Genomic DNA, 22,646 nt, shown 5'->3' with positions numbered 1-22,646 from the left:
TGAGGTCGGATTCCCAGTCAGCTAGACTAGCTCCTGGGAAGAGACTGGTGGCCTTGAACTCACAGAGAACCGCCTGCCTCTGCCTTCCTGGGATTAAAGGCGTGCGCCACCACCGCCTGGCCTCTTCACCTCTCTGGGCCAGTCATGCTTTTAATTAATAAGTTAATTTTGAATTTTTTCCCTAGTAGTGTACCCCGTGTGCAATACCTGCAAAGGCCAGCAGAGGGCACTGGATCCCCTGGAACCAACTCCAGTTCAGGGGGTCCAGCCTGGCCCGCCCTTCCTCCCTTCCTCCCTTCCACTAAGGCTCACTAACGCTATCTGGCAGTGCTGGAGCTGGACCCTGGGACCTAGTGCCTGCTGTCAGGACCACCAGGGTTTATCTCCTGGAAGACTATCCAAGGAGCCGGGCGGTGATGGCACACACCTTTAATCCAAGCACTTGGGAAGCAGAGGCAGGTGGGTCTCTGTGAGTGGGAGTTCAGCCTGGTACATAAAGCAAATTTCAGGACAGCCAGGGCTGTTACACAGAGGAAATCCTGTCTCAAAAAAAGAAAGACCAAACCAAAACAAAAATAACAAAAACCCTGCATGGCATGTGGAAGCGGGTGTCCAAGTAGCCATCAGATACAGCTTTCCACAGACCCCCCCCCAGCAAGCAGGTGTCAAAGTAGCCATCAGATACAACTTTCCACAGACCCCCCCACCCCCCCCTCCCCCAGCAAGCAGGTATCCTTGCCAGGGAGAGTGATGTCTCAGAAAAGGTGGTCTGAGAAAAGCTGGCCCAGGATCTGCGCACCAGACCCCACAGGTTTTGGTGTTTGGACAGCCCCCTCCAGCAGGGCTCCCTTGTGACATTCAGAATCTGCCCAAGTACTGGGGTGTGAACCCCTAGACAGAAGCAAACCACAGCTGTGCATGATCCTATTTAGTAAGCCTTTACTGGTAACTTCCCAACAGCATCTGAAACATCAATACAAAAATATTCAATCAGCTGTTTTCCAGGGTGACTGGCCAGCTCCCGAAGATGGCTGCTAGTTCTGAGAAACAGCGGCCCACAGAGGGAAGGCTGCTTCTCTTGAACCTTCTTCCTCGCCCAGAATTCAACACAACAGGGAAAAAAGTACTCCACAAAGGACAGGGAGACCAGAGTCAAGTCAGCAGCTGCCAGAGGATAGGACAAGCTCAGCCCTGCAGGCACCTTCTACCTCCAGGGGGCCCCACTATGGTGTCGGGGACATCTAGCTTTGGTCTCTGGGGACTTGCCCAGGCTGAGTTCAAGGATACACCTGTAGCCAGCCCCACTGCCCCAGCTGGGTGCTCTTAGGAGGAGGCGCAGGAATTAGGGACCCTGCCTATGACCAAAAGGAGCAGCAGAGCTGACCGACTGTGACCCCAGGAGGACCACTGCTGCTCTGGGATGGTGGGAAGGGGGCTATTCTCCATGCGTCTCTTCCTCGTCATCTGTCTGGCTGTGGCCGTTGATGGCAGGAGACCCAGGTGGAGTACGTGCCAGGTCCTCAAAGCCGGGACTGAGAGACGCCGAGACAGTACCAGGGCTGGAGCCACAGGAGCCTGAGCTCTGCTCCGAGGTGGCAATGGTCGTGGTGATACTGGGTGGGATGGGGTCTTCATCTTCATCCTCTAGGAATGAGCCCTCCGGGATGTCTGGGGAAGGGACCCCCATGCTGGTCAAGTCTTCCTATAAGGGTGGCCCCTAAAACGCTTTCCCACCCATGGGGGCATGACTCAGCCCAGGCCCGGGAAGGTGGAAGGCATCGATGCTCCAGAGTGAGGCCGACTCAGAATGAGCATGCCCATCTGTCATCCGGTATGGCAGACTGAGGCAGAGCTCTGGAATACAAAGAATTTGAGGCCATCCCGCTGACCTGAAAATTTAAAAGGTGCCCCCTGGGCCATGTACCGCATCTGCCCTGCCTCATCTCAGCAGTCTATGGCGGAGACAGGAGGGTCAGGAGCTCAGTGTCATCTTTAGCTACATGAAGAATTTGAGGCCAGCTTGGGCTACATGAGACCATGTCTCAAAAACACAAAGCAGGGCTGGAGAGATGGCACAGTGGTTAAGAGCACTGGCTGCTCTTCCGGAGTCCTGAGTTCAATTCCCAGCAACCAGATGGTGACTCACAACCATCTACAATGGGATCTGGGGTCCTCTTCTGACCTGCAGACATTTATGCAGGCAGAAAACCACACAAATAATAAATAAATCTTTACAAAAAAATCTCACAAAACACGCTCCTGGGTTTGAGATGAGAGAGCATAGGCATCTCCACCCACCACTCATGGGGCCCTGGGTGGGCACAGCTGTCCAGGCAGCCTTCAGAAGCCAGCCCTAGGCAGAAGGTGCTGGTAGCAGCAGGGTGGGATGGGGCACACTTACGACTGAAAGCCTCTGGGTGCTGCCGGGCCAGCTTCCCCTTCAGTGTCCTGTGGGGAAGGGGACAGACAGGGATGAGCCATCAGCAGTCACCTCACTGTCTCCCGCTATGCTGCACCCATAGCTCTCCTGTCTCTAGGCTTGGTTCCAGCAGCACCCTGGGGGAGGCGGGGACTGAGATGATAGGAGGTGACCACCATCTTGCTTTCTCTTCTGACTCCCAGGTGTTGGGGTCAGAGCTCTGTCCACGCCCACCTTGTTTATTTGGACAGTGTCAGCTGGGCTGTCTGTCTCCGCCTCCCCAGCACCCAGCACCAGAGGATGCTACTACACCTGATGTTCTTAAACTCATTTTACCTTTAGTGTATGTATGTGCTTCTGTGTGTGGGTGAGCACACAGGCAGCGCTGAAGGCTGGCTCCAGTTCTCCAGAGCCGGAGTGATGGGCAGTTGAGAGCCACCTGACAGAACCAAGCACCAATCCCTTCCAGGAACAACACAGTCTTTCCCACTGTGTATCCCTCAGCCTCTATGCCTGATTGTTTAGTATGTTCTGAGGATTTGAACTCAGGTCCTCATGATTGCTCAGCATGTACTCAACCTGCTGAGTCACCTCTCTTTTTGCTTTCTTGAGACAAAGTCTTGCTGTGTAGCTCAGGCTGGCCTTGAACTCACCAAGTAACCCACTGACCTGGAATTCAAGATCCTTCTGGGTCATGTTCCTGTGTGTTAGGTGTGTGTGGCCACCCAGCTGGCTCTACTCTAGGAAGAGGTTGTTGGTCACTGTGCCCTGAAGTCCTGCAGTCCAGGCTTCAGAGCACACAGCAACCACTCTGCTGTCAGGACGAGCACGGAGCTGAATGTCATGTCCTGGGGAAACCACCTGCAGAGTCAGCCTGGTGTTACTAGAAATGTGTGCTTAGAGGAAAACTTAGGAGCCTAGAGTAGCAGGACAACTAAGTACCGGGAGCGGGGCAGGCAGGAGGATAAGAGGTCCAGGGTCATCCTCATCTATATGATGAATCTGAAGTCAGCTTGGGCTACAAGAGACCTTGTCTCAAACAATATCAAGACTGTAATAAAAAAATAAAAAGACCATGTGTGGTCACACACACCTTTAATCCCAGCACTCGGGAGGCAGAGGCAGGTAGATCTCTGTGAGTTCAAGGACAGCCTGGCCTAGAGTGAATTCCAAGACAGCCAGACCTATATAGTGAGACCTTGCCTCAAAAGCAAAACAAAAATAACAAAGAATATTGATAAAAAGCATTAAAGCCAGGCATGGTGGTGCACGCCTTTAATCCCAGCACTTGAGGCAGGATCTGAGTTCCATGCCAGTCTGGTCTACAGAGGGAGTCTTAGGATTTGAAGACAGATCCAGAACACCTAGAGCTCAACTGTAGGTAGAGCTCATTTGTCCCCTTGGCTCTCACGAGGCTCCCCAGGCCAGAGGCTTGGGCTGAAGGAAAGGCTACCTGTGTGCTCTAGCGTCCTGTCACCTGCCGTGATGGCTGAGGCTGTCAGGTACTCTTGTCTTGTCCTGAGGCAGGAGCCTGTACCATTGTGAGAAGCAGCAAACTGAACCCTGACTGGTCTCCATCAGCCAGCCAGAAGGCCTTCGGCACCAGGAGCCTGGCCTAGCTGTCACCCTCCTGCCTTATAGCTCCCTCAGAGATCGGAACCGCCTTGTAAAAACATCCAGAATACCCAGGGCTGGAGAGGGCAGAGTGCAGGGTCCTAGTGGGGAGAAGGAAAGAGGAGGGGAGGGCCTTAAAAAAGAGGGACCCAGACATGGGCTTTGGAGAAGAGAGAATCATGAAGGAAATGAAGAGGTGCAGAAGGGAGGGGCATTAGAGGGAAGGCAAGGTGCTTCAGACAGCGAGAGAAGGGACCTTGGAGAGGAAGGGACTGAGGGTGCAGAGGCCGGCTAAGTCTCTGGGACAGGGTCTGGGCAATGGGGGAGCTTCAGAGTGGAGGAGCAGGGGATCTGCAGAGCTAGATAACAGACCAAGGAAGGGGCCAATACTGTGGGGGTCCAGATAAAGGGTTGGAGATGTGCTCTAAGACAGGGCATGTTCTCAGGATGAGAAGGGCCACAGGGGAGCTCTGGGGGACGGGACCACCTGATCCTTCGGAAGATGCTGTCCAGGTCCCGTTTCATGTCCACCAAGGTGCGAGTATGGTGCATGAAGCGCTCACTCATCTGCTGCAGCCGCACGCTGGACAGATTGTTGAAGTTCAGAAGCATCTCATTGGTTTTCTCAAAGCGGTCCAGCCTGGGGGAAGAGGGTCAGAACCCCTGCATCAGGCCTAGGAGCCCCGTGAGTCACAGCCCCTGCATTCAGTTACAGAGCCATAGTCTGAAGATTTCTGTTGGCTGTACCGGTCACCCAACTCCTACTCATCCTTGAAAACCCATTCAAAGGTACCCTTCTGCTGCAGCCTGAATCTTCCATGGAGTTTTTCTGTGCCTGAGTTTCTTCTGACAGGTTCCTGCTACACAGCCTGGCCAGTGACCCATTCCATGTCCTTGTGTTTGTTTTTTGTTTTTGAGACAGGGTTGCTCTGTGTAGCCCTGGCTGACCTAGAACTCACTATTGTAGTCCACGCTGGCCATAGAGCTGCCTGCCTGTCTCACAAATGCTGGGCCGGGCGGTGGTGGCGCACGCCTTTAATCCCAGCACTTGGGAGGCAGAGGCAGTCGGATCTCTGTGAGTTCGAGACCAGCCTGGTCTACAAGAGCTAGTTCCAGGACAGGCTCCAAAACCACAGAGAAACCCTGTCTTGAAAAAACCAAAACCAAAAAAAAAAAAAAAAAAAAAAAAAAAATGCTGGGATTACAGGCATGTGCCACTATATCCAGACACAAGGCTGACATGTTTGTTATTTATTTACTCATTTAATTGACTTATTTATTATTTTTGGCTGAGATTTTATTTTTCCCTGAGACAGGGTTTCTCTGTGTAACAGCCCTAGTTGACCAGGAACTCACTCTGTAGACCAACCTGGCCTTGAACGCAGAGATCCACCTGCCACTGTTTCCTGAGTGCTGGGACTAAAGGCATGCACCACCACCACCTGGCTTGGCTGACATTCTTTTAAATTTTGGGCTTTTTGTTGTTTTGGATTTGAGACACAGTTGTCTGGCTATGTAGTCTCGGCTGGCCTGGAACTCAAAGAGTGCAGGGATTAAAGGTGTGTGCCACCATGCCAGACCCACAACTATTTTTATCATGTACACAGGTGTCTTGCCTCTGTGTATGTCTGTATACCGTGTGCATAATGTGGATGCAGGGCCTGTGGAGGTCAACAGGGTTCAAGTGTCCAGGAACTTGAATTAAAGTTGTGAGCTGCTGGGAACAAAACCTTGGCCCTCCTCAAGAGTAGCCAGTGCGGGCCAGACACCTCTAATCCCAGCACTGGGGAGGCAGAGGCAGGTTGATCTCTCTGAGTTCAAGGCCACCCTAGCCTACAAAGTAAGTTCTATGAAGGGAGAAAAAAAAAAGAGTAGCCAGTGCTAGCTGGTTGGTGGTACACACCTTTAATCCTAGCACTGGGGAGGCAGGTGGGTCTCTGTGAGTCTGACGCTAGCCTGGTCTACATAGTGAGTTCCAGGACTGCAAGGGCTACATATTGAGACCCTGTCTCAAAAAATAACTAAGTAAATAATATGAGGTGGAGAGCCCCAAGGGAAGACAGCAGCCAACAGCCTCTGGCCTCTGCTGGGAGGGCTGTCCACTATGAACCTGAGGCCTCCGCATGCTTGGCAGGCCGATCCGCCAAGTCACATTCAGTCCCATACCTGCCTTTCACCCCAAGCCCAGTTGCAATCAGGGTGAGCTTGTCCCAGTGAGGGACTTTGCGCACGAGACTGGGCTCCAGGTCCTGCGCCGGTTGTTGGTAGCACACGCCTTTAACCCCAGCACTTGGGAGACAGAGGCAGGCGGATCTCAGTGAGTTTGAGGCCACCTTGGTCTACAAAGCAAGTTCTAAGACAGTCAGGACTGTTACACCGAGAAACCCTGTCTCGGAAAACAGAAAACAAAAAAACAAAACAAAAAGAAAACAAAAAGAAGAAGCTCTTTGCACTCCTCCGGCCTGGGGACAGGAGCCCTTTGGCCACTGTCCAGCAATGCACAGCTGCAGGGCCTGACCCCAATACCAAGGCCTGATTTTTCAGGTCAGGATGGAACTGGCTCTGGGGCCAGGAGCTCATTTTCTTTAAATATCACAACTGTTTGCTGGGGGGTGGGTGGGGGTCCCTTCCCATACTGCCATGGCCTGCTCACATGTTCTTCTGGGCGAGGATTATGGCATTGACATCATCAGTGTTCACCATGCTGAGGAAGCGTCCACAGAAGACCCTCGAGGCTGAGTCTGGGGGGTCCATCTCTTTCTCCTCCGCCTCCGATGCCTGAAATGATCAGAACAGGATGTGAAGTCCGCACTAGGGCTGGTGAGGATATCAAGAGCCCATCATGGCCCTAAGAGCTACCATCCAAGCATCAGAATACTTAGGTTGGAACTTGGGGTGTTTGGAGCCATAACAGAGATTCATCCCTAAGAAACAGGTAAGCCATCTACCAGGCAGTGGCGGTGCACACCTTTAATCCCAGCACTCAGGAGGCAGAGGCAGGTGGATCTCTGTGAGTTTGAGGCCAGCCTGGTCTACAGAGTGAGTTCCAGGACAGGTTCCATAGCTACCGGAAAACCCTGTCTCAAAAAATCAAAAGAAAGCCGGGTGGTGGTGGCGCACGCCTTTAATCCCAGCACTCGGGAGGCAGAGGCAGGCGAATCTCTGTGAGTTCGAGACCAGCCTGGTCTACAAGAGCTAGTTCCAGGACAGGCTCCAAAACCACAGAGAAACCTTGTCTCGAAAAACCAAAAAAAAAAAAAAAAAAAAACAAAAATCAAAAGAAAAACAAACGAACAGGTAAGCCAGAAGAGCTGAACATGCCTGTGATTCCAACATTCAGGAAGCTGAGGCAGGATGGAGAGTTATAAGATACCCAGGGTTAAAGAGTTAGACCATCATTCTCCACAGCTCATTCTGTCCCAAAACTCTGACCTTTTCACAGGACAGGCTGGGCAATACCCACTGTCCTCACTAGACTTTGCAAAGCCTCAACCCACCTCCCGCCAAATTTGCTCCTGTTTGCTCAGGTTAGGGTTTTGTATCTGGTGTTTGTGGGCATGATGGTAGGGGACAGACTGCAGGTACCTCTTCTCCCCCAGACAGAGAGGATGGGGATGGCAGAACTCAGCCATCTCTTCAGTCTTTCAGTGGCTAGGCCAGCTAGCTTACACACTTATCTGCTTCCCATTTTGTGTTCAATCAGAGGACTGAACCTGGGTCCATAAATATATTATCACCTCCATTATCACATCAAGTACACCCCCTTCAAGACAGGGTCTTACTATATATCCCTGGGTGTCCTGGAATACCCTATGTAGACCAGGCTGTCAGTAAACTCACAGAGATCTGCTTGCCTCTGCCTCTTGAGTGTTGGGGTCAAGACTGCTTGCCACCCTACAGAGAAACCCTGTCTCGAAAAACCAAAAAAAAAAAAAAAAAAAAAAAAAAAAAAGACTGCTTGCCACCACACCCTTCTTATGTTTCTTTCTTTCTTTTTTTTTTTTTTTTTTTTTCGAGACAGGGTTTCTCTGTGGTTGTGGAGCCTGTCCTGGAACTAGCTCTTGTAGACCAGGCTGGTCTCGAACTCACAGAGATCCGCCTGCCTCTGCATCCCGAGTGCTGGGATTAAAGGCGTGCACCACCACCGCCCGGCCCTTCTTGTGTTTCTGAGGTAAGTCCGTGGTGGCTTAAGACTTGTGAACAGCTGAAGACAAGCTTGAATTCCTGATCTCTTGAGCTCCAGGTGACTCACTTAGGAGACGGCAGCAGGAGGATTCCTTCACGCTCTAGGCCACCCTAGTCAACAGCCCAGTGAGTTCCAAGCCAGCCTGGGCTACGCTGTGGGACTTGTCCTCAAAAATGAAACACAATATTCAGCTTTAAAGCTGGCTACATTTTTATCAGCAACTTACAGCTAAGCATTCTAAGCACAAGCGGTCTGCTGGCCTGGCACCTGGGTGGCTGCGGCTCTTAGCATCTGGCAGGCAGGTGATCACCTCTGCAGTGCCCCAGTGAGCAGACCAAGAGAGGGAGTCACCGCACCCACCCTTCTCTGGTGTTCAGGAAAAGCCTAGGATCCTCACAAGACTTCGTTGAGAGAGGCCAACACAGCACTAGGCAAGATTCACACACGGGAGCTGAAGAGGTCAAGCCCCATCCCAGCTACATGGACGAGTCACGAGGGACTGTTAGATGAGTAGGTCAGCCTGGAGACGCCGTCTCAAACGATGATGGGAGGCAGCCAGGCACAGTGGCAGCCAGCTGCAGGGGGAACAGGAATGGTGGGGAGGAGGTTAGGGTATGTAAAGTACTTGGCCCGGGGAGCTGATGACTTGCCGTGAGGTCGCCAGACACAGCCGGGCATCCATCTACAATTGTGGGGAGACAGGAGGCAGAGACAAAGCAGCTGGAAGCCCCAAGGCCAGTTAGCCTGGCACACAGAAAGGTGAATAAGAGATGCTGTCTCAAATACAATAGAAGGTAAGCAGTGTGGTGCCTAACGGTGTTCTCTGACCTCCACCAGAAACAAAATATACAGATTTAAGCCAGGCACAGTAGCAGAGGCAGGGAGATCTCTGAGTCTGAGGACAGCCTGGTCTACAGAGAGTTCCAGGACAGCCAGGGCCACACAGAGAAACCTGGTTTCAGGGAAAAAAGAAAAAGAAGAAACTAGCTATGGGCAGGGCATGGCCTCTGCTATTCACCCAAGGTGGATTACGACAGATAGATGGTGGTAGACCCCAACACACGGTGAGAAGAGTAAAGGCAGAAGGATTCAACCTTCAACACCAACCAGGACTTCATAGATCTTCCCAGGCACACTGGACAATCGAGAAGACCCTGTTTCTAGTGGAAAACGGCCTGTGACATGGCGCAGTGACTAAAAGGTGCTTGCCATCAAGCCAGACGGTTCCAGTTCAAGTAGGAAACCCAACTCCTGCAAGTTGTCCCGGACTTCCAGGCATGAAGGTGCATGCCCCTCCCCATAAATAGAATACACACACACACACATATATATTCATACACATATATACATACATGCACACGTATTGTTTTTTGTTTTTCAAGACAGGGTTTCTGTGTGGTTTCAAAGCTTGTCCTGGAACTAGCTCTTGTAGACCAGGCTGACCTTGACCTGCCAGAGATCCACCTGCCTCTGCCTTGCCAGTGCTGGGATTAAAGGCGCACACCACCACTGCCTGGCATATGTACATATTTCCAAAACAGAAGAAAAAGACTTGTGGTTAAAGGGTGGAGTCAGACAAGTTAATGGCATCTCTCAGATGCAGAATTTTGATTCGAGATTTTGTTTTAAATTATTAGTCTTGGGCTGGAGCTGAAATGGTGGCACACAGAGGGCCAGCTTTGGCTATACATATTGAGATCTAGGTTACCCTAAGATGTATGAAACCCTAACTTAAAACACAGGCCTGGAGCTGGAGAGATGGCTCAGCATTAAGAATACTGGCTGCTCTTCTGGAGGTCCCGAGTTCAACTTCCAGCAACCATATGATAGCTCACAACCAACTGAATTGAGATGTGGTGCCCTCTTCTGGCCTGTAGGCAGACATACAGGCAGAACACTGCATACATAATAACTTAAAAAAAACCAAAACACCACAGGCCTGGCGTGACAGCTCAAGTTTGTCACTCTAGCACTCGGTGGCTAAAGGATTGTTGTAAATTCAAGGCTAATCTGGGCTACACAGTGAGCTCCACACCAGCTTGGGATACTTAAGACTGCCTCAAAAAATAAGACAGGTGTGGAAATGCCTGTGTATGGCGGTAAGGAAGGCAAAAGATCAAAGTTGCTTTTTGAGTTCCAGGCCAGCATGGGACAAATGAGTCCCTGACCTAAAGCAAGACAACACAGGCCAGGCATGGCAACTCAATGTTTGTAAATCCCAGCACTCTCGAGAGGCGCACTTTAACGGGCTGAAGGCCAATCTGGGTTACTATCTTAAAAAAACTAATGACTTCCCCTAATACTTGGGTGGCTGAAGCAGGATTACCAGGAATTGGAGGCTAATTTGAACTATTATCTCAAAACATCAAATCTCCCCCAGGAATGCAAGGCTGACAGCAAGGGCTCTGCGCTTCAAGGTCACAAACAAGGAGCACAAGGCGCCCTCGCGCCCTAGTCCTAACCGAACTCGACTCGGCAAACCAAACTCGAAGAGGGGAAAAAAACAAAAACAAAGAAAACCAAACCGGATAAGGTGACACTCAAACATGCATTGAAGCCTCGCCCCTTCAAGAGGGGAAACTGAGGCACGCGCGGACGCCGAGCCGCTCAGGACCCGGGCTGTGGACGGTCACACAGCCTGGTTCCCATCCGGATCCGCCCGTGCCGGCGCTGCGCAGTCAAGGAAACTGAGGCCGGCTCGGCCGCAGAGTCACAATAGCCGTCCTTTGCCGCTGCGGCACAGCCCGCGGTCTCCCGCCGCCCCGCAATCCCGCCCTAGCCCGCCCCGGCGTCGCCGGCCTCGGCACCTGCACATCTGGCGGCCTGGCTCGCGCTTCCGGGATGGCGCTGCGCCGCGTTACGTCACTACGCGCCGTCCTCCGCGCCTTCCGTCAAGGCGCCAACGAGAGTGCGTGACCCCGCAGCAGGAAGGGGTGGGACCACTCGGTAAGAGGCGCTTACCAGAACGTCAAAAGAGTAACCAATCACAGGATGATTTATGTGCACGCGCAGTGTTCGGAACTTGGTTTCCTAAGCCTTCTGGACGTGGGGAGTTAATTTTTATTAAGTTTTATTAATCCTTTTAAAATTTCGCACGTGTATATAAAATATTTTGAGCTTATTCGCCCCACTTTTGCTTTTAGCCCCAGGTGCATGAGTGGTGCCTGTGAAGTCCCGAAGAGGGAGTCGGTTTCCCTGGAACTGAATGATTGGGAGTCTCCTTATGGGTGCTAGGAATCAAACCATGTTCTCTGCAAGAACAAGCGCTCTTAACCACTGAGTCAACTTCCAGCACCTAATTTTTTCCTTGTCTTTTTGTTTTTTTGTTTCAAAGACAAGGTGACATGCAGCCCAGACTGGTTTCCAACTTTTCATATAGCTAAGGTCACCGTTAAACTTGTGCTTCTCCTGCTTCTACTTCCTGATATGACAGATGTATGGCACCCATGTGTGACTTTCAGGTTTTTGAGACATCTCTAGCACAGGCTGCCCTGGTGCACACTATTGTGAGAAACAAACCCCACTCTCTAATAAAAAAGACAAGCTAGTGAAAGAGAAGCAGTTTTGATTTAGTTTTATTTTTTTGTTTTGTTTGTTTCTCCAGACAGGGTTTCTCTTGATAGCCCTGGCTTTCTTGGAACTCACTATGTAGACGAGGCTGGCCTGGAACTAAAAGATCTGTTTGCTTTTGCCTCCTGAGTGCTGAGATAAAAGGTGTGTGCCACCACAGCCTGGCAAAAGTAGTAGTTTTCAAAGTCCTGATTATAAGAACATAAGAAGCCTCTCCTTTTTCCTACAGCCAGATACTCAGAGAGTTAAGTCTTTGTATACTCTTAGCATTATCCCCTTTAAATCCCCATTCTATTCAGGTGACTCAAAGCCTTATCAAATGAATCTTCTGCAGCTTGAGCCTGACTATCCCTTCTCTGACATGTGTTACACAGCGGAGTGCTTACAACTTTTCAACCATCCTGAATTTAGAAAGCTCAGACTGAAGCTGCCAGCTTGGGGCAAGAGGGTCCTAGTCCTAGCGCCTCGTGCTCTCCATGACTCTGACAGTCTCTAAGCTCATCTGACACTGAAAATGCAAATAATTTCTTACACTATAGGTAGAGGGCTGGCCTTGATCTCGTGGCCATCCTCCTGCCCCAGCCTGCAGGTGCTGGCAGTGAAGGCCTGCAGCTCTGTAGCTATCTTTTGGATACTTCTGCAGTTCAAGTACCACAGGAGTTCCATGAGGCACGGGATGCCTGAAAATTTAGCTTTCTCAAGTAACCTGCATTTTGTCTGTTTTTAATGCTTTTGTTATCGTATTTGTTTTGCCTACATATATGAACCATATATGTGCCTGGTGCCTGTGGAGGTCAGAACCTTACCAACTGGAGTTACAGGTTGTGAGCAGCCACACGGCACTGGAAATTAAACCCTGGTCCTCTGCAAGAGCAGTCAGTGCTCTTAATTTCTGCGCCATCCCTTCAGCCCCTTTCTTTTTTCTTGGTCCTTGCCTTTCTCATTCTGTCTCTTTACCTCTAGCCCACAAGCAGTGTGCTTCCTCTGTTTGTTGTTTAGAAAGAGTCCTGATTCTGGTTGCTGTGTCTGTATGGCAGAGCACTAACCCTGAACTCTGCACTCTGTTGTTAGGTGTGAAAGACCTGCTCCAAAGCGATGAATATCAAGTGTGAAAGCTGCTCAAGTCATGTTCCTAGACTTCGTCAGCTCTAGCTGCCTTCGCACTGACTGTGGTAGCACCCCTGGGACCCACTACTGGCTACTGAGAGGCCGAGGTAGGTGTCACCACAAACCTAAGGCCAGCCTGGGCTGTGTACATAGTGAGACTTTCCCATAAGCCAGGCGGTGGTAGCATAAACCTTTGATCCCAGCACTTGGGAGGCAGAGGCAGGTAATCTCTGTGAGTTCAAGACCAGCCTGGTCTACAGAGGGAGTTCCACGACAGTGAGGGCTGTTACACAGAGAAATCCTGTGTCAGAAAAAAAAAATCAAAAATAAATTATCCAAGAGAAAGGACTTTATGGTATCATGAAACTACGTGTGAAGGAGATGAGCACCAATAAAGAGGCACACAGCAGGGCGGGGCCAAAGCCAGGGCTCAAGGCACAGCTAAGAGCATTGGGTGCTGGGCCAATGACATGAGTACCAAGGAAAGGGCTTGCCACCAAGTCTGACAATCTAAGTTCAATCCCTGGACCAGAGAGTTATGAAAGAACTCATTCCTGCAAATTGTCCTTTTGCATTCACATATGTGCCAGAGTACATGTTCCTTGCTCCAATATTTAACAAAAAGTCCTGCCGGGCAGTAGCGGTGCACACTTTTTTTTTTTTTTGGTTTTTCGAGACAGGGTTTCTCTGTCGTTTTGGAGCCTGTCCTGGAACTAGCTCTTGTAGACCAGGCTGGTCTCGAACTCACAGAGATCCGCCTGCCTCTGCCTCCCAAGTGCTGGGATTAAAGGCGTGCGCCACCACCGCCCGGCTGCGGTGCACACTTTTAATCCCAACACTCGGAAGGTAGAGACAGGCAGATCTCTGTGTTGATGCCAGCCTGGTCTACAGATGGAGTTCCAGGCAGCATGATTGCTGCCAGCTTGGTCAGACCTTGACTAATTAAAAAAATACAGTATAGCCGGGCGGTGGTGGCGCACGCCTTTAATCCCAGCACTTGGGAGGCAGAGGCAGACGGATCTCTGTGAGTTCGAGACCAGCCTGGTCTACAAGAACTAGTTCCAGGACAGGCTCCAAAACCACAGAGAAACCCTGTCTCGAAAAACCAAAAAAAAAAAATAAAAAAAAATAAAAATAAAAAAAATAAAAAATACAGTATAAAACATGAAAGAAAACACAATACTAAAACTAAAGAATGAGTTGAGCCGGGTGTGGTAGTGCACAACTTTCATCTCAGCACTAAGCAGGAGGATCTCTGTAAACAGAAGGCTGGCCTGGTCTGGTCTATATGCTGAGACACGGCCCCCCCACCGAAAGGGAGGGGGGAGAGAAAGGGGAAGGGGGAGGAGGGAGGAGGGGGGAGAGAGAGAGAGAGAGAGAGAGAGAGAGAGAGAGAGAGAGAGAGAGAGAGAGAGAGAGAGGAGAAAATGAGGGAGAGGAAATGAAATAAGTATAATTGAGTGAACACTCTCCCTGAGAGCTCCCAAACTGGCCTCTCACCAGGCAGTGCCGCCACCCTCCCCTACCGAGGTCAGAGTGCTCCCAACCTCCCATTCCGCACAAAACACCCCCAGTCTGAGAGTCCCTTTAAGAACAGCCAGCCGAGGCAGGCGGTGGTGGCGCACACCCTTAACCCATAGGCAGGCAGATCTCTGTGAGTTCCAGGCCAGCTAGGGCACAGAGAAATCCTGTCTCGTGGAAAAAAACAAAACAAAAAACAACAACAAAAACAACAGCCAGCTGAGCCTAGCAGGAAGGAGGCGGCAACTAGGGCAAGACGGATGTGCGCACAACCCAATGGGCGGGGCGGCCTCGGCGTGACCAGCCAATGGGCGCGCCGGGGGCGGGGCGGCGCGTCTGAAGCTGCTTCCCGAGGCGCGGCGGCCGCGGCTGGGGGCGGGGAGGGGGCGCAGGACCCCAAGCGGGGTCCCCGAGCCGCAGGCACGTGTGGCGGGGCGCAGCGCGGAAGCCGAGGCTGCGGCCGGGGCCTTCCAGGGCTGCGGGGGCCGCGGCATCACGGGGCGGTGGTGTCGGCTGGGCGCGGGACGGCGTTGGGGTGCGGGGCGCGCGGGGCATTGTGGGGGCTCGGGGCGGGAGGGTCTCCGGTCGCGGCCGGATCCCGGAAGGAGCCCCGCAGGTGAGGGTCGCTGGGCAGGGCCGCGGGGCTCCGGGGCTTCCTGGGGCTTAGGGAGCGGGCCTGATTGTAAGTCGGTGCTGCTGCCGGGCTGAGGGGCTCCGTAGAGAGAGGCCTGGGGCCAGGGAGACGCTGCAAGATTCCGTATTGGGGTCCCCACTACTCTTGCTTTTATTTTTTTGAGACAGTCTCACGTATTCTACGCTAGACTCCAAAGTGGCAGTGTATCTCAGGCTGGCCTTGAACTCTAGATCTTTTGTCTGTACCTTTCAAGAATTGGGGTGACAGGCATGCATTGCCACACCAGGTTTATGGGGTGCTGAGCCTAAAGCGTGCCCTGTAGATAGTAGAGCGCTCTATCAACGAATTACCACCCTAGCGCACGTTTTAGATTTCTCGAGGCGGGGCTTCTCGTAGTCATTGAATTCTTTGGCCTTGAATTCTGACCACCCCGCTTCTGCCTCCCAATGGGATGATAGGCCTTTGTTGATGCGTGGCTTCTGTGGTGCCTGGGGATAGAACTCGGGGTTTTGTGCTTGATAGACAAGTGCCCTATAGGCTAACCTACCTCCCCAGTACCCTACCGTGATTAAAACCTGGAAGCAGACTTGATGATAGAGGCAGATTGGAACCAGGGTCCCTGATGTTGCTAGAGGTATCCACAGGGTACAGAGCAAAGACATCCGGCATCTGGCATTGATCCTTTTATCCTGGAGCCTTTAGCAGACAAGGTAGCCAGAGGCAAGAACCTCTAAAAGAGTCACCTTTCTCAAGTGACCCGGAAGCTGTATCCCCACCATCCCCAAACCCTAGCAACTTTTTCTTGTTATTCATTCCAATAACCTTACTTTTCAGTCTTGGCTTGTGTGACCTTGGCCAAGTGACTTTGCCTTTCTGTACCTGTTCTGTGTGTGTGCGTGTATAAGTATGTAAGCTAGGTTTTCCCTACTTTTTGGGTGTTTATAAAGATTATATGTTTTTTTTTTTTTGTTTTTTTTTTGTTTTTTTTTTTTTTTTTTTTTTTTTTGGTTTTTCGAGACAGGGTTTCTCTGTAGCTTTGGAGTCTGTCCTGGAACTAGCTCTTGTAGACCAGGCTGGTCTCAAACTCCCAGAGATCCGCCTGCCTCTGCCTCCCGAGTGCTGGGATTAAAGGCGTGCGCCACCCCGCCCGGCTTAAAGATTATATGGTAATTAGTTCTAATAACAGCCAGCCCAGCTGCAGCCTGTGGCTCGGAACTTGAGGTCTGTGTGTTGGTAGGGTGCCCAATGTGTAGAGGAGAAATGCAAGCCCTGGTGGTGGTGTCCCGCAGGAAGAACTGTTGCTGAGGGCATTAAAGGGGCTGCCTAGATGGGGTTGTCACTGTAGTGCTTGACTGTCTGTCCCCTAGGGTCAGTTCCTGGTCCCCCCAGCAGCATGGCGTCCTGGGCCGAGCCCTCTGAGCCCGCTGCTCGGCCACCTGCTGGGGTCCCACCATTGGAGGACTTTGAGGTGCTTGATGGGGTAGAAGATGCAGATGGGGAAGAGGAAGAAGAGGAGGAAGATGACCTCAGTGGGCTGCCGCCACTAGAGGATATGGGACAGCTGACAGTGGAGGAGACTGAGCAGCCAGGAGCCCTGGCTCGGGAGTTCCTGGCAGCCACAGAACCTGAGCCAGCCCCAGCCCCAGCCCCTGAAGAGTGGCTGGACATCCTGGGTGAGTGGGAGCAGAGTACAGGGCTGGGGGCCACCTGACCTGGGGATGTCTCCTCTCCTGAGTTTCATTTCCCTTCTATTCGTACCTGAAGTGACTTTAGGACTTCACTGGCTGTTTTTTATTTATTGATTTTGAGATAACTTACTGTGAAGCCGAGGCTAGCCTTGAACTTTGGATCCTCCTCTTGAGTGCTGGTCTCACAGGCCTGTGCTCTGTGGCAGCCTTCCCAGACTGCTTGAGACAGGCGTGTTTTTGAACTCTGTTCGTTGGCTCACACCTTGGCATGCACCCACAATTTTTAACAGGTTGCTTTTTACCCCCGTGCTGGTAACAGCAGCTCCAAGGGGCTGAGTCACCTTTCTGGAGCCACACAGCCCTAGCACTGGGTGCAGGAGCTCCAAGCCAACCCCCACTGCATCTTTCCTAAGCATTTGTCTAGACACGTGACAGGTTCTGAAACTGCCACACTCAGTAGAGGTGTCCAGTCCTTTTCAGCTTTTAGCACTCTCTCCTAAAATGCCGTCGTCTCAGGATAGTGCCTTGAGGAATTTTATGTTTTGAGAAGTTTTTGGTTGTTTTTTTTTTTTTTTTTTTTTTTTTGGTACGAGTGGTGCTAGGGAATAGAACCCATGGTCCCCTGCATGCCAGGCAAAGACTCTACCACTGGGATTCACTCCCAGTCCCCACTGTGTGTGTTTGTTTTTTTGTTTTTTTGAGACAGGGTTTTTCTGTGTAACAGCTGTAGCTGTCCTGTCTCTCTGTAGACCAGGCTGACCTCAGACTCACAGAGATCCACCTGCCTCTGCTTCCCGGGGATTAAGGGCGTGTGTCAGCACTACCTGGCTCCCTGTGAGATTCTAGGAAGGGGTTCTTAGAATCCAGACCTTGGGAACTGGAGAGCTGATTTAGAGTATTGGCTGCTCTCCTGGAGGACATGGGCTCAAGTCTCAGCGCCTACATGGCTGCTAAGTGTCTGCAGTCCAGTTTCTGGGGATCTGACACCCTCACCTGGACTTTCCTAGCACTTTGTTCCTGTAGTGCACAAATGTATATGCAGGCAAAATTCCCAGACACAGGAATTAAAAAAAAAAAAAAAAAAAAAAAACTTAAAAAAAAAGCAGGACAGACGTTGGCCAGATATCCCTAATGCTGTGCTGTTGGGGGGGCCCAGCCTAGTGATCGAGCCCTGGGCTAGAACGTGCAGGTCACCACGACAGCAGCAACATAGGCTGTTCACTGCACCTGAGGGGTGGCTGGCAGTGCAGAGAGCCATGCTGGCCACCAGACTACAGAGCACATCCTGGCCCCTGCAGGGAACGGACTGCTGCGGAAGAAGACACTGGTCCCTGGCCCGCCAGGCTCTAGCCGCCCTCTCAAGGGCCAGGTGGTGACCGTGCACCTGCAGATGTCCCTAGAAAATGGCACCCACGTACAGGAAGAGCCTGAACTGACCTTCACGCTGGGAGACTGTGATGTCATCCAGGTGGGAACTGGGTGGGCAGGTGGGTGGCACCTCACAGGGTCTGGGTTCACGTGACCCTTACTGGCCTGTCCTCCAGGCCTTGGACCTCAGTGTCCCGCTCATGGATGTGGGCGAGACAGCCATGGTCACCGCTGACTCCAAGTACTGCTACGGTCCCCAAGGCAGGTGAGAGATGGCCTGCACATTCACCTGTCCCTACCACCCTTCCTGTTTCACAGAAAGGGAAACCGAGGTTTGGGCTGGCGAATTCACAAGATGCAGATTGCTGTGGGTGATTGATATGGGGCACACCAGGACCTGAGACCTGGCCTTGTAGGGAGGATGTGGTGGTTGGCAAGGAGGGTGCGGTGGCGGGTGCAGCTGGGTGGCTGGGTCTGAGTGTCTCCTGTTGGCTAACTCCCCAGCAGGAGCCCGTACATCCCCCCCCACGCGGCCCTGTGTCTGGAAGTCACCCTGAAGATGGCAGAGGATGGACCTGACCTAGAGATGCTGAGTGGGCAAGAGCGTGTGGCTCTGGCAAACCGCAAGCGGGAGTGTGGCAATGCCCACTACCAGCGTGCTGACTTTGTGCTGGCTGCCAACTCCTATGACTTGGCCATCAAGGCCATCACCTCCAGTGCTAAAGGTGACCGGCCAGCCAGGGTGTGTGTGTGCGTCAAAGTCAGAGGACAATTGAGGGAGGCTGTTGTGCTCTCCCATGTGTGGAAGGGACTCAGACTCTATTCCTTAGGCTTTGCAGCGAGCACTTCACCCACTGAACCATCTTGCTAGCCTGCAGGGTGGACAGACATCTGACTGTCATTGGGGTCATAGAACATTCTAGAATATTCCAGAATATAGACAGATTCCTTACTAGCCATAGCCTTCAGGTCAGTGGCTCTTTCCAGACCTGTAGTGACCAGACACAGTGGTATGTTCACTTCCAGTTCAGATCAGAGGTGGACACCTGGGGTTTCCCCACCCTCTGCCCACCTTCCTTTCTGACACAGTCTATCGTTGAACATGTGACTTGGGGAGAGTTGGGTGGTCAAGCCTGCCTCTGCGCCATGCTGAGATCACAGGCGTGCATATTGCCCTTGGCTCCTAAGTGAGCCCTGGGATCACAGTCTCGTGCTTGCACACGACCCTCAGTGGCATGCATCTGTCAGCTCGGCATGAGTTCGAGGCCATCCTGAAGTACTGATGTGGGGAAGAGGGTGGGGCTCCCTCGAAGTGACCACTCCCCCCACAGTGGACATGACCTGTGAGGAAGAGGAGCAGCTGCTACAACTGAAGGTCAAGTGTCTGAACAACCTCGCGGCGTCGCAGCTGAAGCTGGACCACTACCGTGCGGCACTGCGCTCCTGCAGCCAGGTGCTAGAGCACCAGCCCGACAACATCAAGGCACTGTTCCGCAAGGGCAAGGTGCGCTGCAGCCAGCCCGTGCCGTGGTGTGGCCAGGCTGTGTGATTCTCCACCCTGGGCTGGTGGCACTGGGATCACAGCCTCTTTTCCCCACTAGTTTCTGGGCCAGCTCCTCAGCACAGGCTGTCCCCTCTGCCTGGGTTTGGGTGTAGTGCGGTTGGTTCTGTTTTGTGATGGTGTTGAGGGTACAATTCTGGGGCCTCCCACAGGCCAGAGGTAAAGCAGGGACACATCGGGTATCTGAGAAACTCGCCACCTGCTGCTTATGAAGCGCTGGCTGTGTGTGTTTTAGGGGCCTGCCGTGTAGAAGTCAGGCCCTGTGGTCACACAGCCAGAGCCTAAAGAGGGATCGTAGGCAAGCATGGCAGCATAGGCCAGCAGTCCCACACCCAGGAGACTGTCACAAGGTCTAGGCCATCTGGGCTACAGCAGAGAAAGCCAGAAAGAACTGCCCCATCGGGGGGACTGCTCTCCAACTCCCCCCAGGTCCGGTGGGGTTTCTAGGGCTATAGGGTGCTGAGTCTGACTTGAGGCCCCTGCACTCTGAGGGTACACATCCCCAAGTCCCCTGTTCCAGCCCAGCAGGGATGCCGTTGCCCAGCTGTGCCTCACCTTGGTCAGTCTCTGCACCAAATGTGCGAGAGCAGGGACTTAGTGCAAGGCTGAGGACAGCAAGGCTCTGGTGAATACCGAGAGTGGATGCCCCATCCCACAGGTGCTGGCTCAGCAAGGAGAATATAGTGAGGCCATCCCCATCCTGAGGGCTGCCCTGAAGCTGGAACCTTCCAACAAGGTAAGCAGAACTCTGGTGGGTTTGTCTGGTAAGTCCCCCTATTTGTCTGCCTCTAGTTATTATTGCTGTTATATCTGCTGGCTTGCCTTTGGGTTGGGGCAGCAGCTCCCTCTTTGTTAGAGCTGATGGGAGCAGTTAGAACCCCCAAGTCCCAGGAGCCCCCACACCTGACAAGCCTGGGGACCAGAAGAAGGCAGCAGTAGTAATGACAGGCAGGTCTGCCGCCTTCTGCATGTGTTCGCCAGTCCTCCCCGCCTCCCACAGACGATCCATGCGGAGCTCTCAAAGCTGGTGAAGAAGCGTGCTGCACAGCGGAGCACAGAGACCGCCCTGTACCGAAAGATGCTGGGCAACCCCAGCCGGCTGCCCGCCAAGTGTCCGGGCAAGGGGGCCTGGGTGAGCTAGGGTGTGGCTGGGCTGAGGGCAGTGCTGGGGATACAGGCTTCTGCCTAGGCAGAAGGGAGGGACTTTGGAGCTGCAGGCTCTTGGTGAGGGTTGGAGGCTCATGCAGAGGAAGAAAATACATTGGAGGAGTGGGTGTTGGGTTTGGGCGTGTGTAGGAGTATCTTAGACATGGTAAAACACTGGCTAGGAGGCCTGTGTTGGTCATGGTGGTTGCTTTGGTGTGCAACCTGCCTTCCTTACCCCTCCCTTTATCCACAGTCCATCCCATGGAAGTGGCTGTTTGGGGCGACTGCTGTGGCCCTGGGGGGCGTGGCTCTCTCTGTGGTCATTGCTGCCAGGAACTGACTGCCCCCCTGCACACCTGGAACCCGACCTGTGCTCCCCAACTCCCCCCAGGCTCCCTGTCCACTGCCCTCCCTGGCCGAGCCACCTCCTCTGGGTTGGGGGAGCAAGGATTGCGGGTCACACACCCCAACAAGCAGGAAGGACTGAGGCCCTGAAGGGGTACATAGGGTACAGCCCAGGTGGAGGGGCCCCGTTGCTCCAGACCCAACTGTCTCTGTTCCACATCCCTGCCCTCTGGGCTCTGGCCTCAGTTTTTCCCTCTCATTACGCCTGGGGCAGCCCTTACTACTAGTCCTGCCTACCTGCCCCCTGTCCAGGCTCCCCCACAGTGAATGAAATAAAGCCTCACCCCGCACCCCATTGCTTCCCGAGCCTCCTTCTGCTGAGGCTGGACCAGAGAAGGCCTGTGAGTCACAGCTGAGCCAGCCCAGCACAACAGCCGCCTTACAGAGGGCTGTGCAGGCTGCACTTCAGAGGACTTCTGCGCAGCCCCGCTCTATGCGTTCAATTGTGGCCATTCTCTACCTGAAGTTGGGTACTTTTGGGGTTGTGTGGATTCTGGGGTCACTTACTTGGTTGGTGCTGTGATTTCAAAAGTCACTGGTCTAGTATGTATGAGGCATTGGAGTCACTGGTCTGGCATGTATGAGGCACTGGGCTCTACAGGGAAGAGGTGGAGGACTTTGGCAGCCCTGGTCGAGGAGAGACGGGTGTGGGGCAGCTGATGCTGAGGACAGATCCAGGTAGGGTCCCTGTGTCCAAGGCAGTGCATGCTGTGCTTCCCAACGGCAGCCGACTGCCAGCTCTGCACATCACAGCTGAGTTCAGAGCTGGTGGAAGAGGAGTTGGCAGGAAAGCTGGGCCTGCAGGCTGCCCTATAGTGCTGGCCTGTGCCCTCACACACCTGTCATGGCCAGCAGAGCGGGGATGGCCCATGTAGTGCCTCACTGGGGGATTTTGAGGGAGGGGCTCGTGTAGCTGAAGCTGGTCTGCAACTCCGCATTCTCCTGCATCCAGCTCTCAATGTTGGGATGGCAGGTGTCTCAGGTATATGACTTATCTGGGACTTACTTTTTTTGGTTTTATTTTAAAAAAATGTTTAGAGGTGCTGGCTATGAAACAAAAGACCTGTTTCTCAAAGTTCCTTAAGAATTCAGAGAGGGCCAGGCGGTAGTGGCGCATACCTTTAATTCCAGCACTCGGGAGGCAGAGACAGGTGGATCTCTGTGAGTCTGAAGCCAGCCTGGTCTACAGACTGAGTTTCAGGGCAGCAGGGCTGTTACACAGAGAAACCTGGTCTATGACAAAATAACAAAAACCCCACAAAGTTCAGAGAGGGTCAGTGCTTCCCCCGGGGTATACAGCAGCTGTCCTGCAGATCTCCCGAGCCCTAGCTGCCTTTGCCCTTGCCCAACCCTCCGACCAACTCCAGCATTCACCGGACCCAGCCCTGGGGATGACTGGACAGCAGTGAGTCTGTCTCCCTGCGCTG

The 22,646-nt window shown here is 52.7% G+C and overlaps 2 protein-coding genes across 12 annotated transcripts; one reads left to right on the top strand and one right to left on the bottom strand.

The window, feature by feature from the left end:
• Nucleotides 1-922: 922 nt before the first annotated feature.
• Nucleotides 923-11,097, bottom strand: Kxd1 (KxDL motif containing 1). 5 transcript variants are annotated; one of them, XM_057752947.1, is made up of 6 exons: nt 11,027-11,082; nt 8,580-8,794; nt 6,687-6,811; nt 4,521-4,673; nt 2,402-2,448; nt 923-1,668 (listed from the first exon to the last, which is right to left on the bottom strand). In XM_057752947.1, the coding sequence occupies exons 3-6, from the start codon at nt 6,785-6,787 to the stop codon at nt 1,436-1,438; spliced, it is 534 nt and encodes a 177-aa protein (XP_057608930.1). In that variant the 5' UTR covers nt 6,788-6,811; nt 8,580-8,794; nt 11,027-11,082; the 3' UTR covers nt 923-1,435. The 5 variants fall into 5 exon arrangements, with proteins under 5 accessions (XP_057608930.1, XP_057608931.1, XP_057608932.1 ...); XM_057752951.1 differs by lacking the exon at nt 923-1,668 and adding an exon at nt 1,676-1,854 and having other exon boundaries at nt 11,027-11,089; XM_057752948.1 differs by lacking the exon at nt 8,580-8,794 and having other exon boundaries at nt 11,027-11,097.
• A 3,645-nt stretch (nt 11,098-14,742) lies between these two features.
• Fkbp8 (FKBP prolyl isomerase 8) lies at nt 14,743-21,553 on the top strand. Of its 7 annotated transcripts, none has more exons than XM_057752897.1 (9): nt 14,743-14,837; nt 16,419-16,724; nt 18,038-18,207; nt 18,284-18,372; nt 18,612-18,832; nt 19,439-19,611; nt 20,327-20,404; nt 20,650-20,800; nt 21,068-21,547. In XM_057752897.1, exons 2-9 carry the CDS (start codon nt 16,445-16,447, stop codon nt 21,307-21,309), a joined length of 1,404 nt encoding a protein of 467 aa, XP_057608880.1. In that variant the 5' UTR covers nt 14,743-14,837; nt 16,419-16,444; the 3' UTR covers nt 21,310-21,547. The 7 variants fall into 7 exon arrangements, with proteins under 7 accessions (XP_057608880.1, XP_057608883.1, XP_057608879.1 ...); XM_057752900.1 differs by lacking the exon at nt 14,743-14,837 and adding an exon at nt 14,907-15,033 and having other exon boundaries at nt 18,615-18,832; nt 21,068-21,553; XM_057752896.1 differs by lacking the exon at nt 14,743-14,837 and adding an exon at nt 14,908-15,033 and having other exon boundaries at nt 21,068-21,550.
• The last annotated feature ends 1,093 nt before the right edge of the window (nt 21,554-22,646 follow it).

This window comes from Chionomys nivalis, chromosome 20 (genome assembly GCF_950005125.1).
Source record: "Chionomys nivalis chromosome 20, mChiNiv1.1, whole genome shotgun sequence".
Lineage (NCBI taxonomy): Eukaryota > Metazoa > Chordata > Mammalia > Rodentia > Cricetidae > Chionomys > Chionomys nivalis.
The sequence above is the reverse complement of the archived record's forward strand: the minus strand, read 5'-3'. Positions and strand labels throughout refer to the sequence as shown.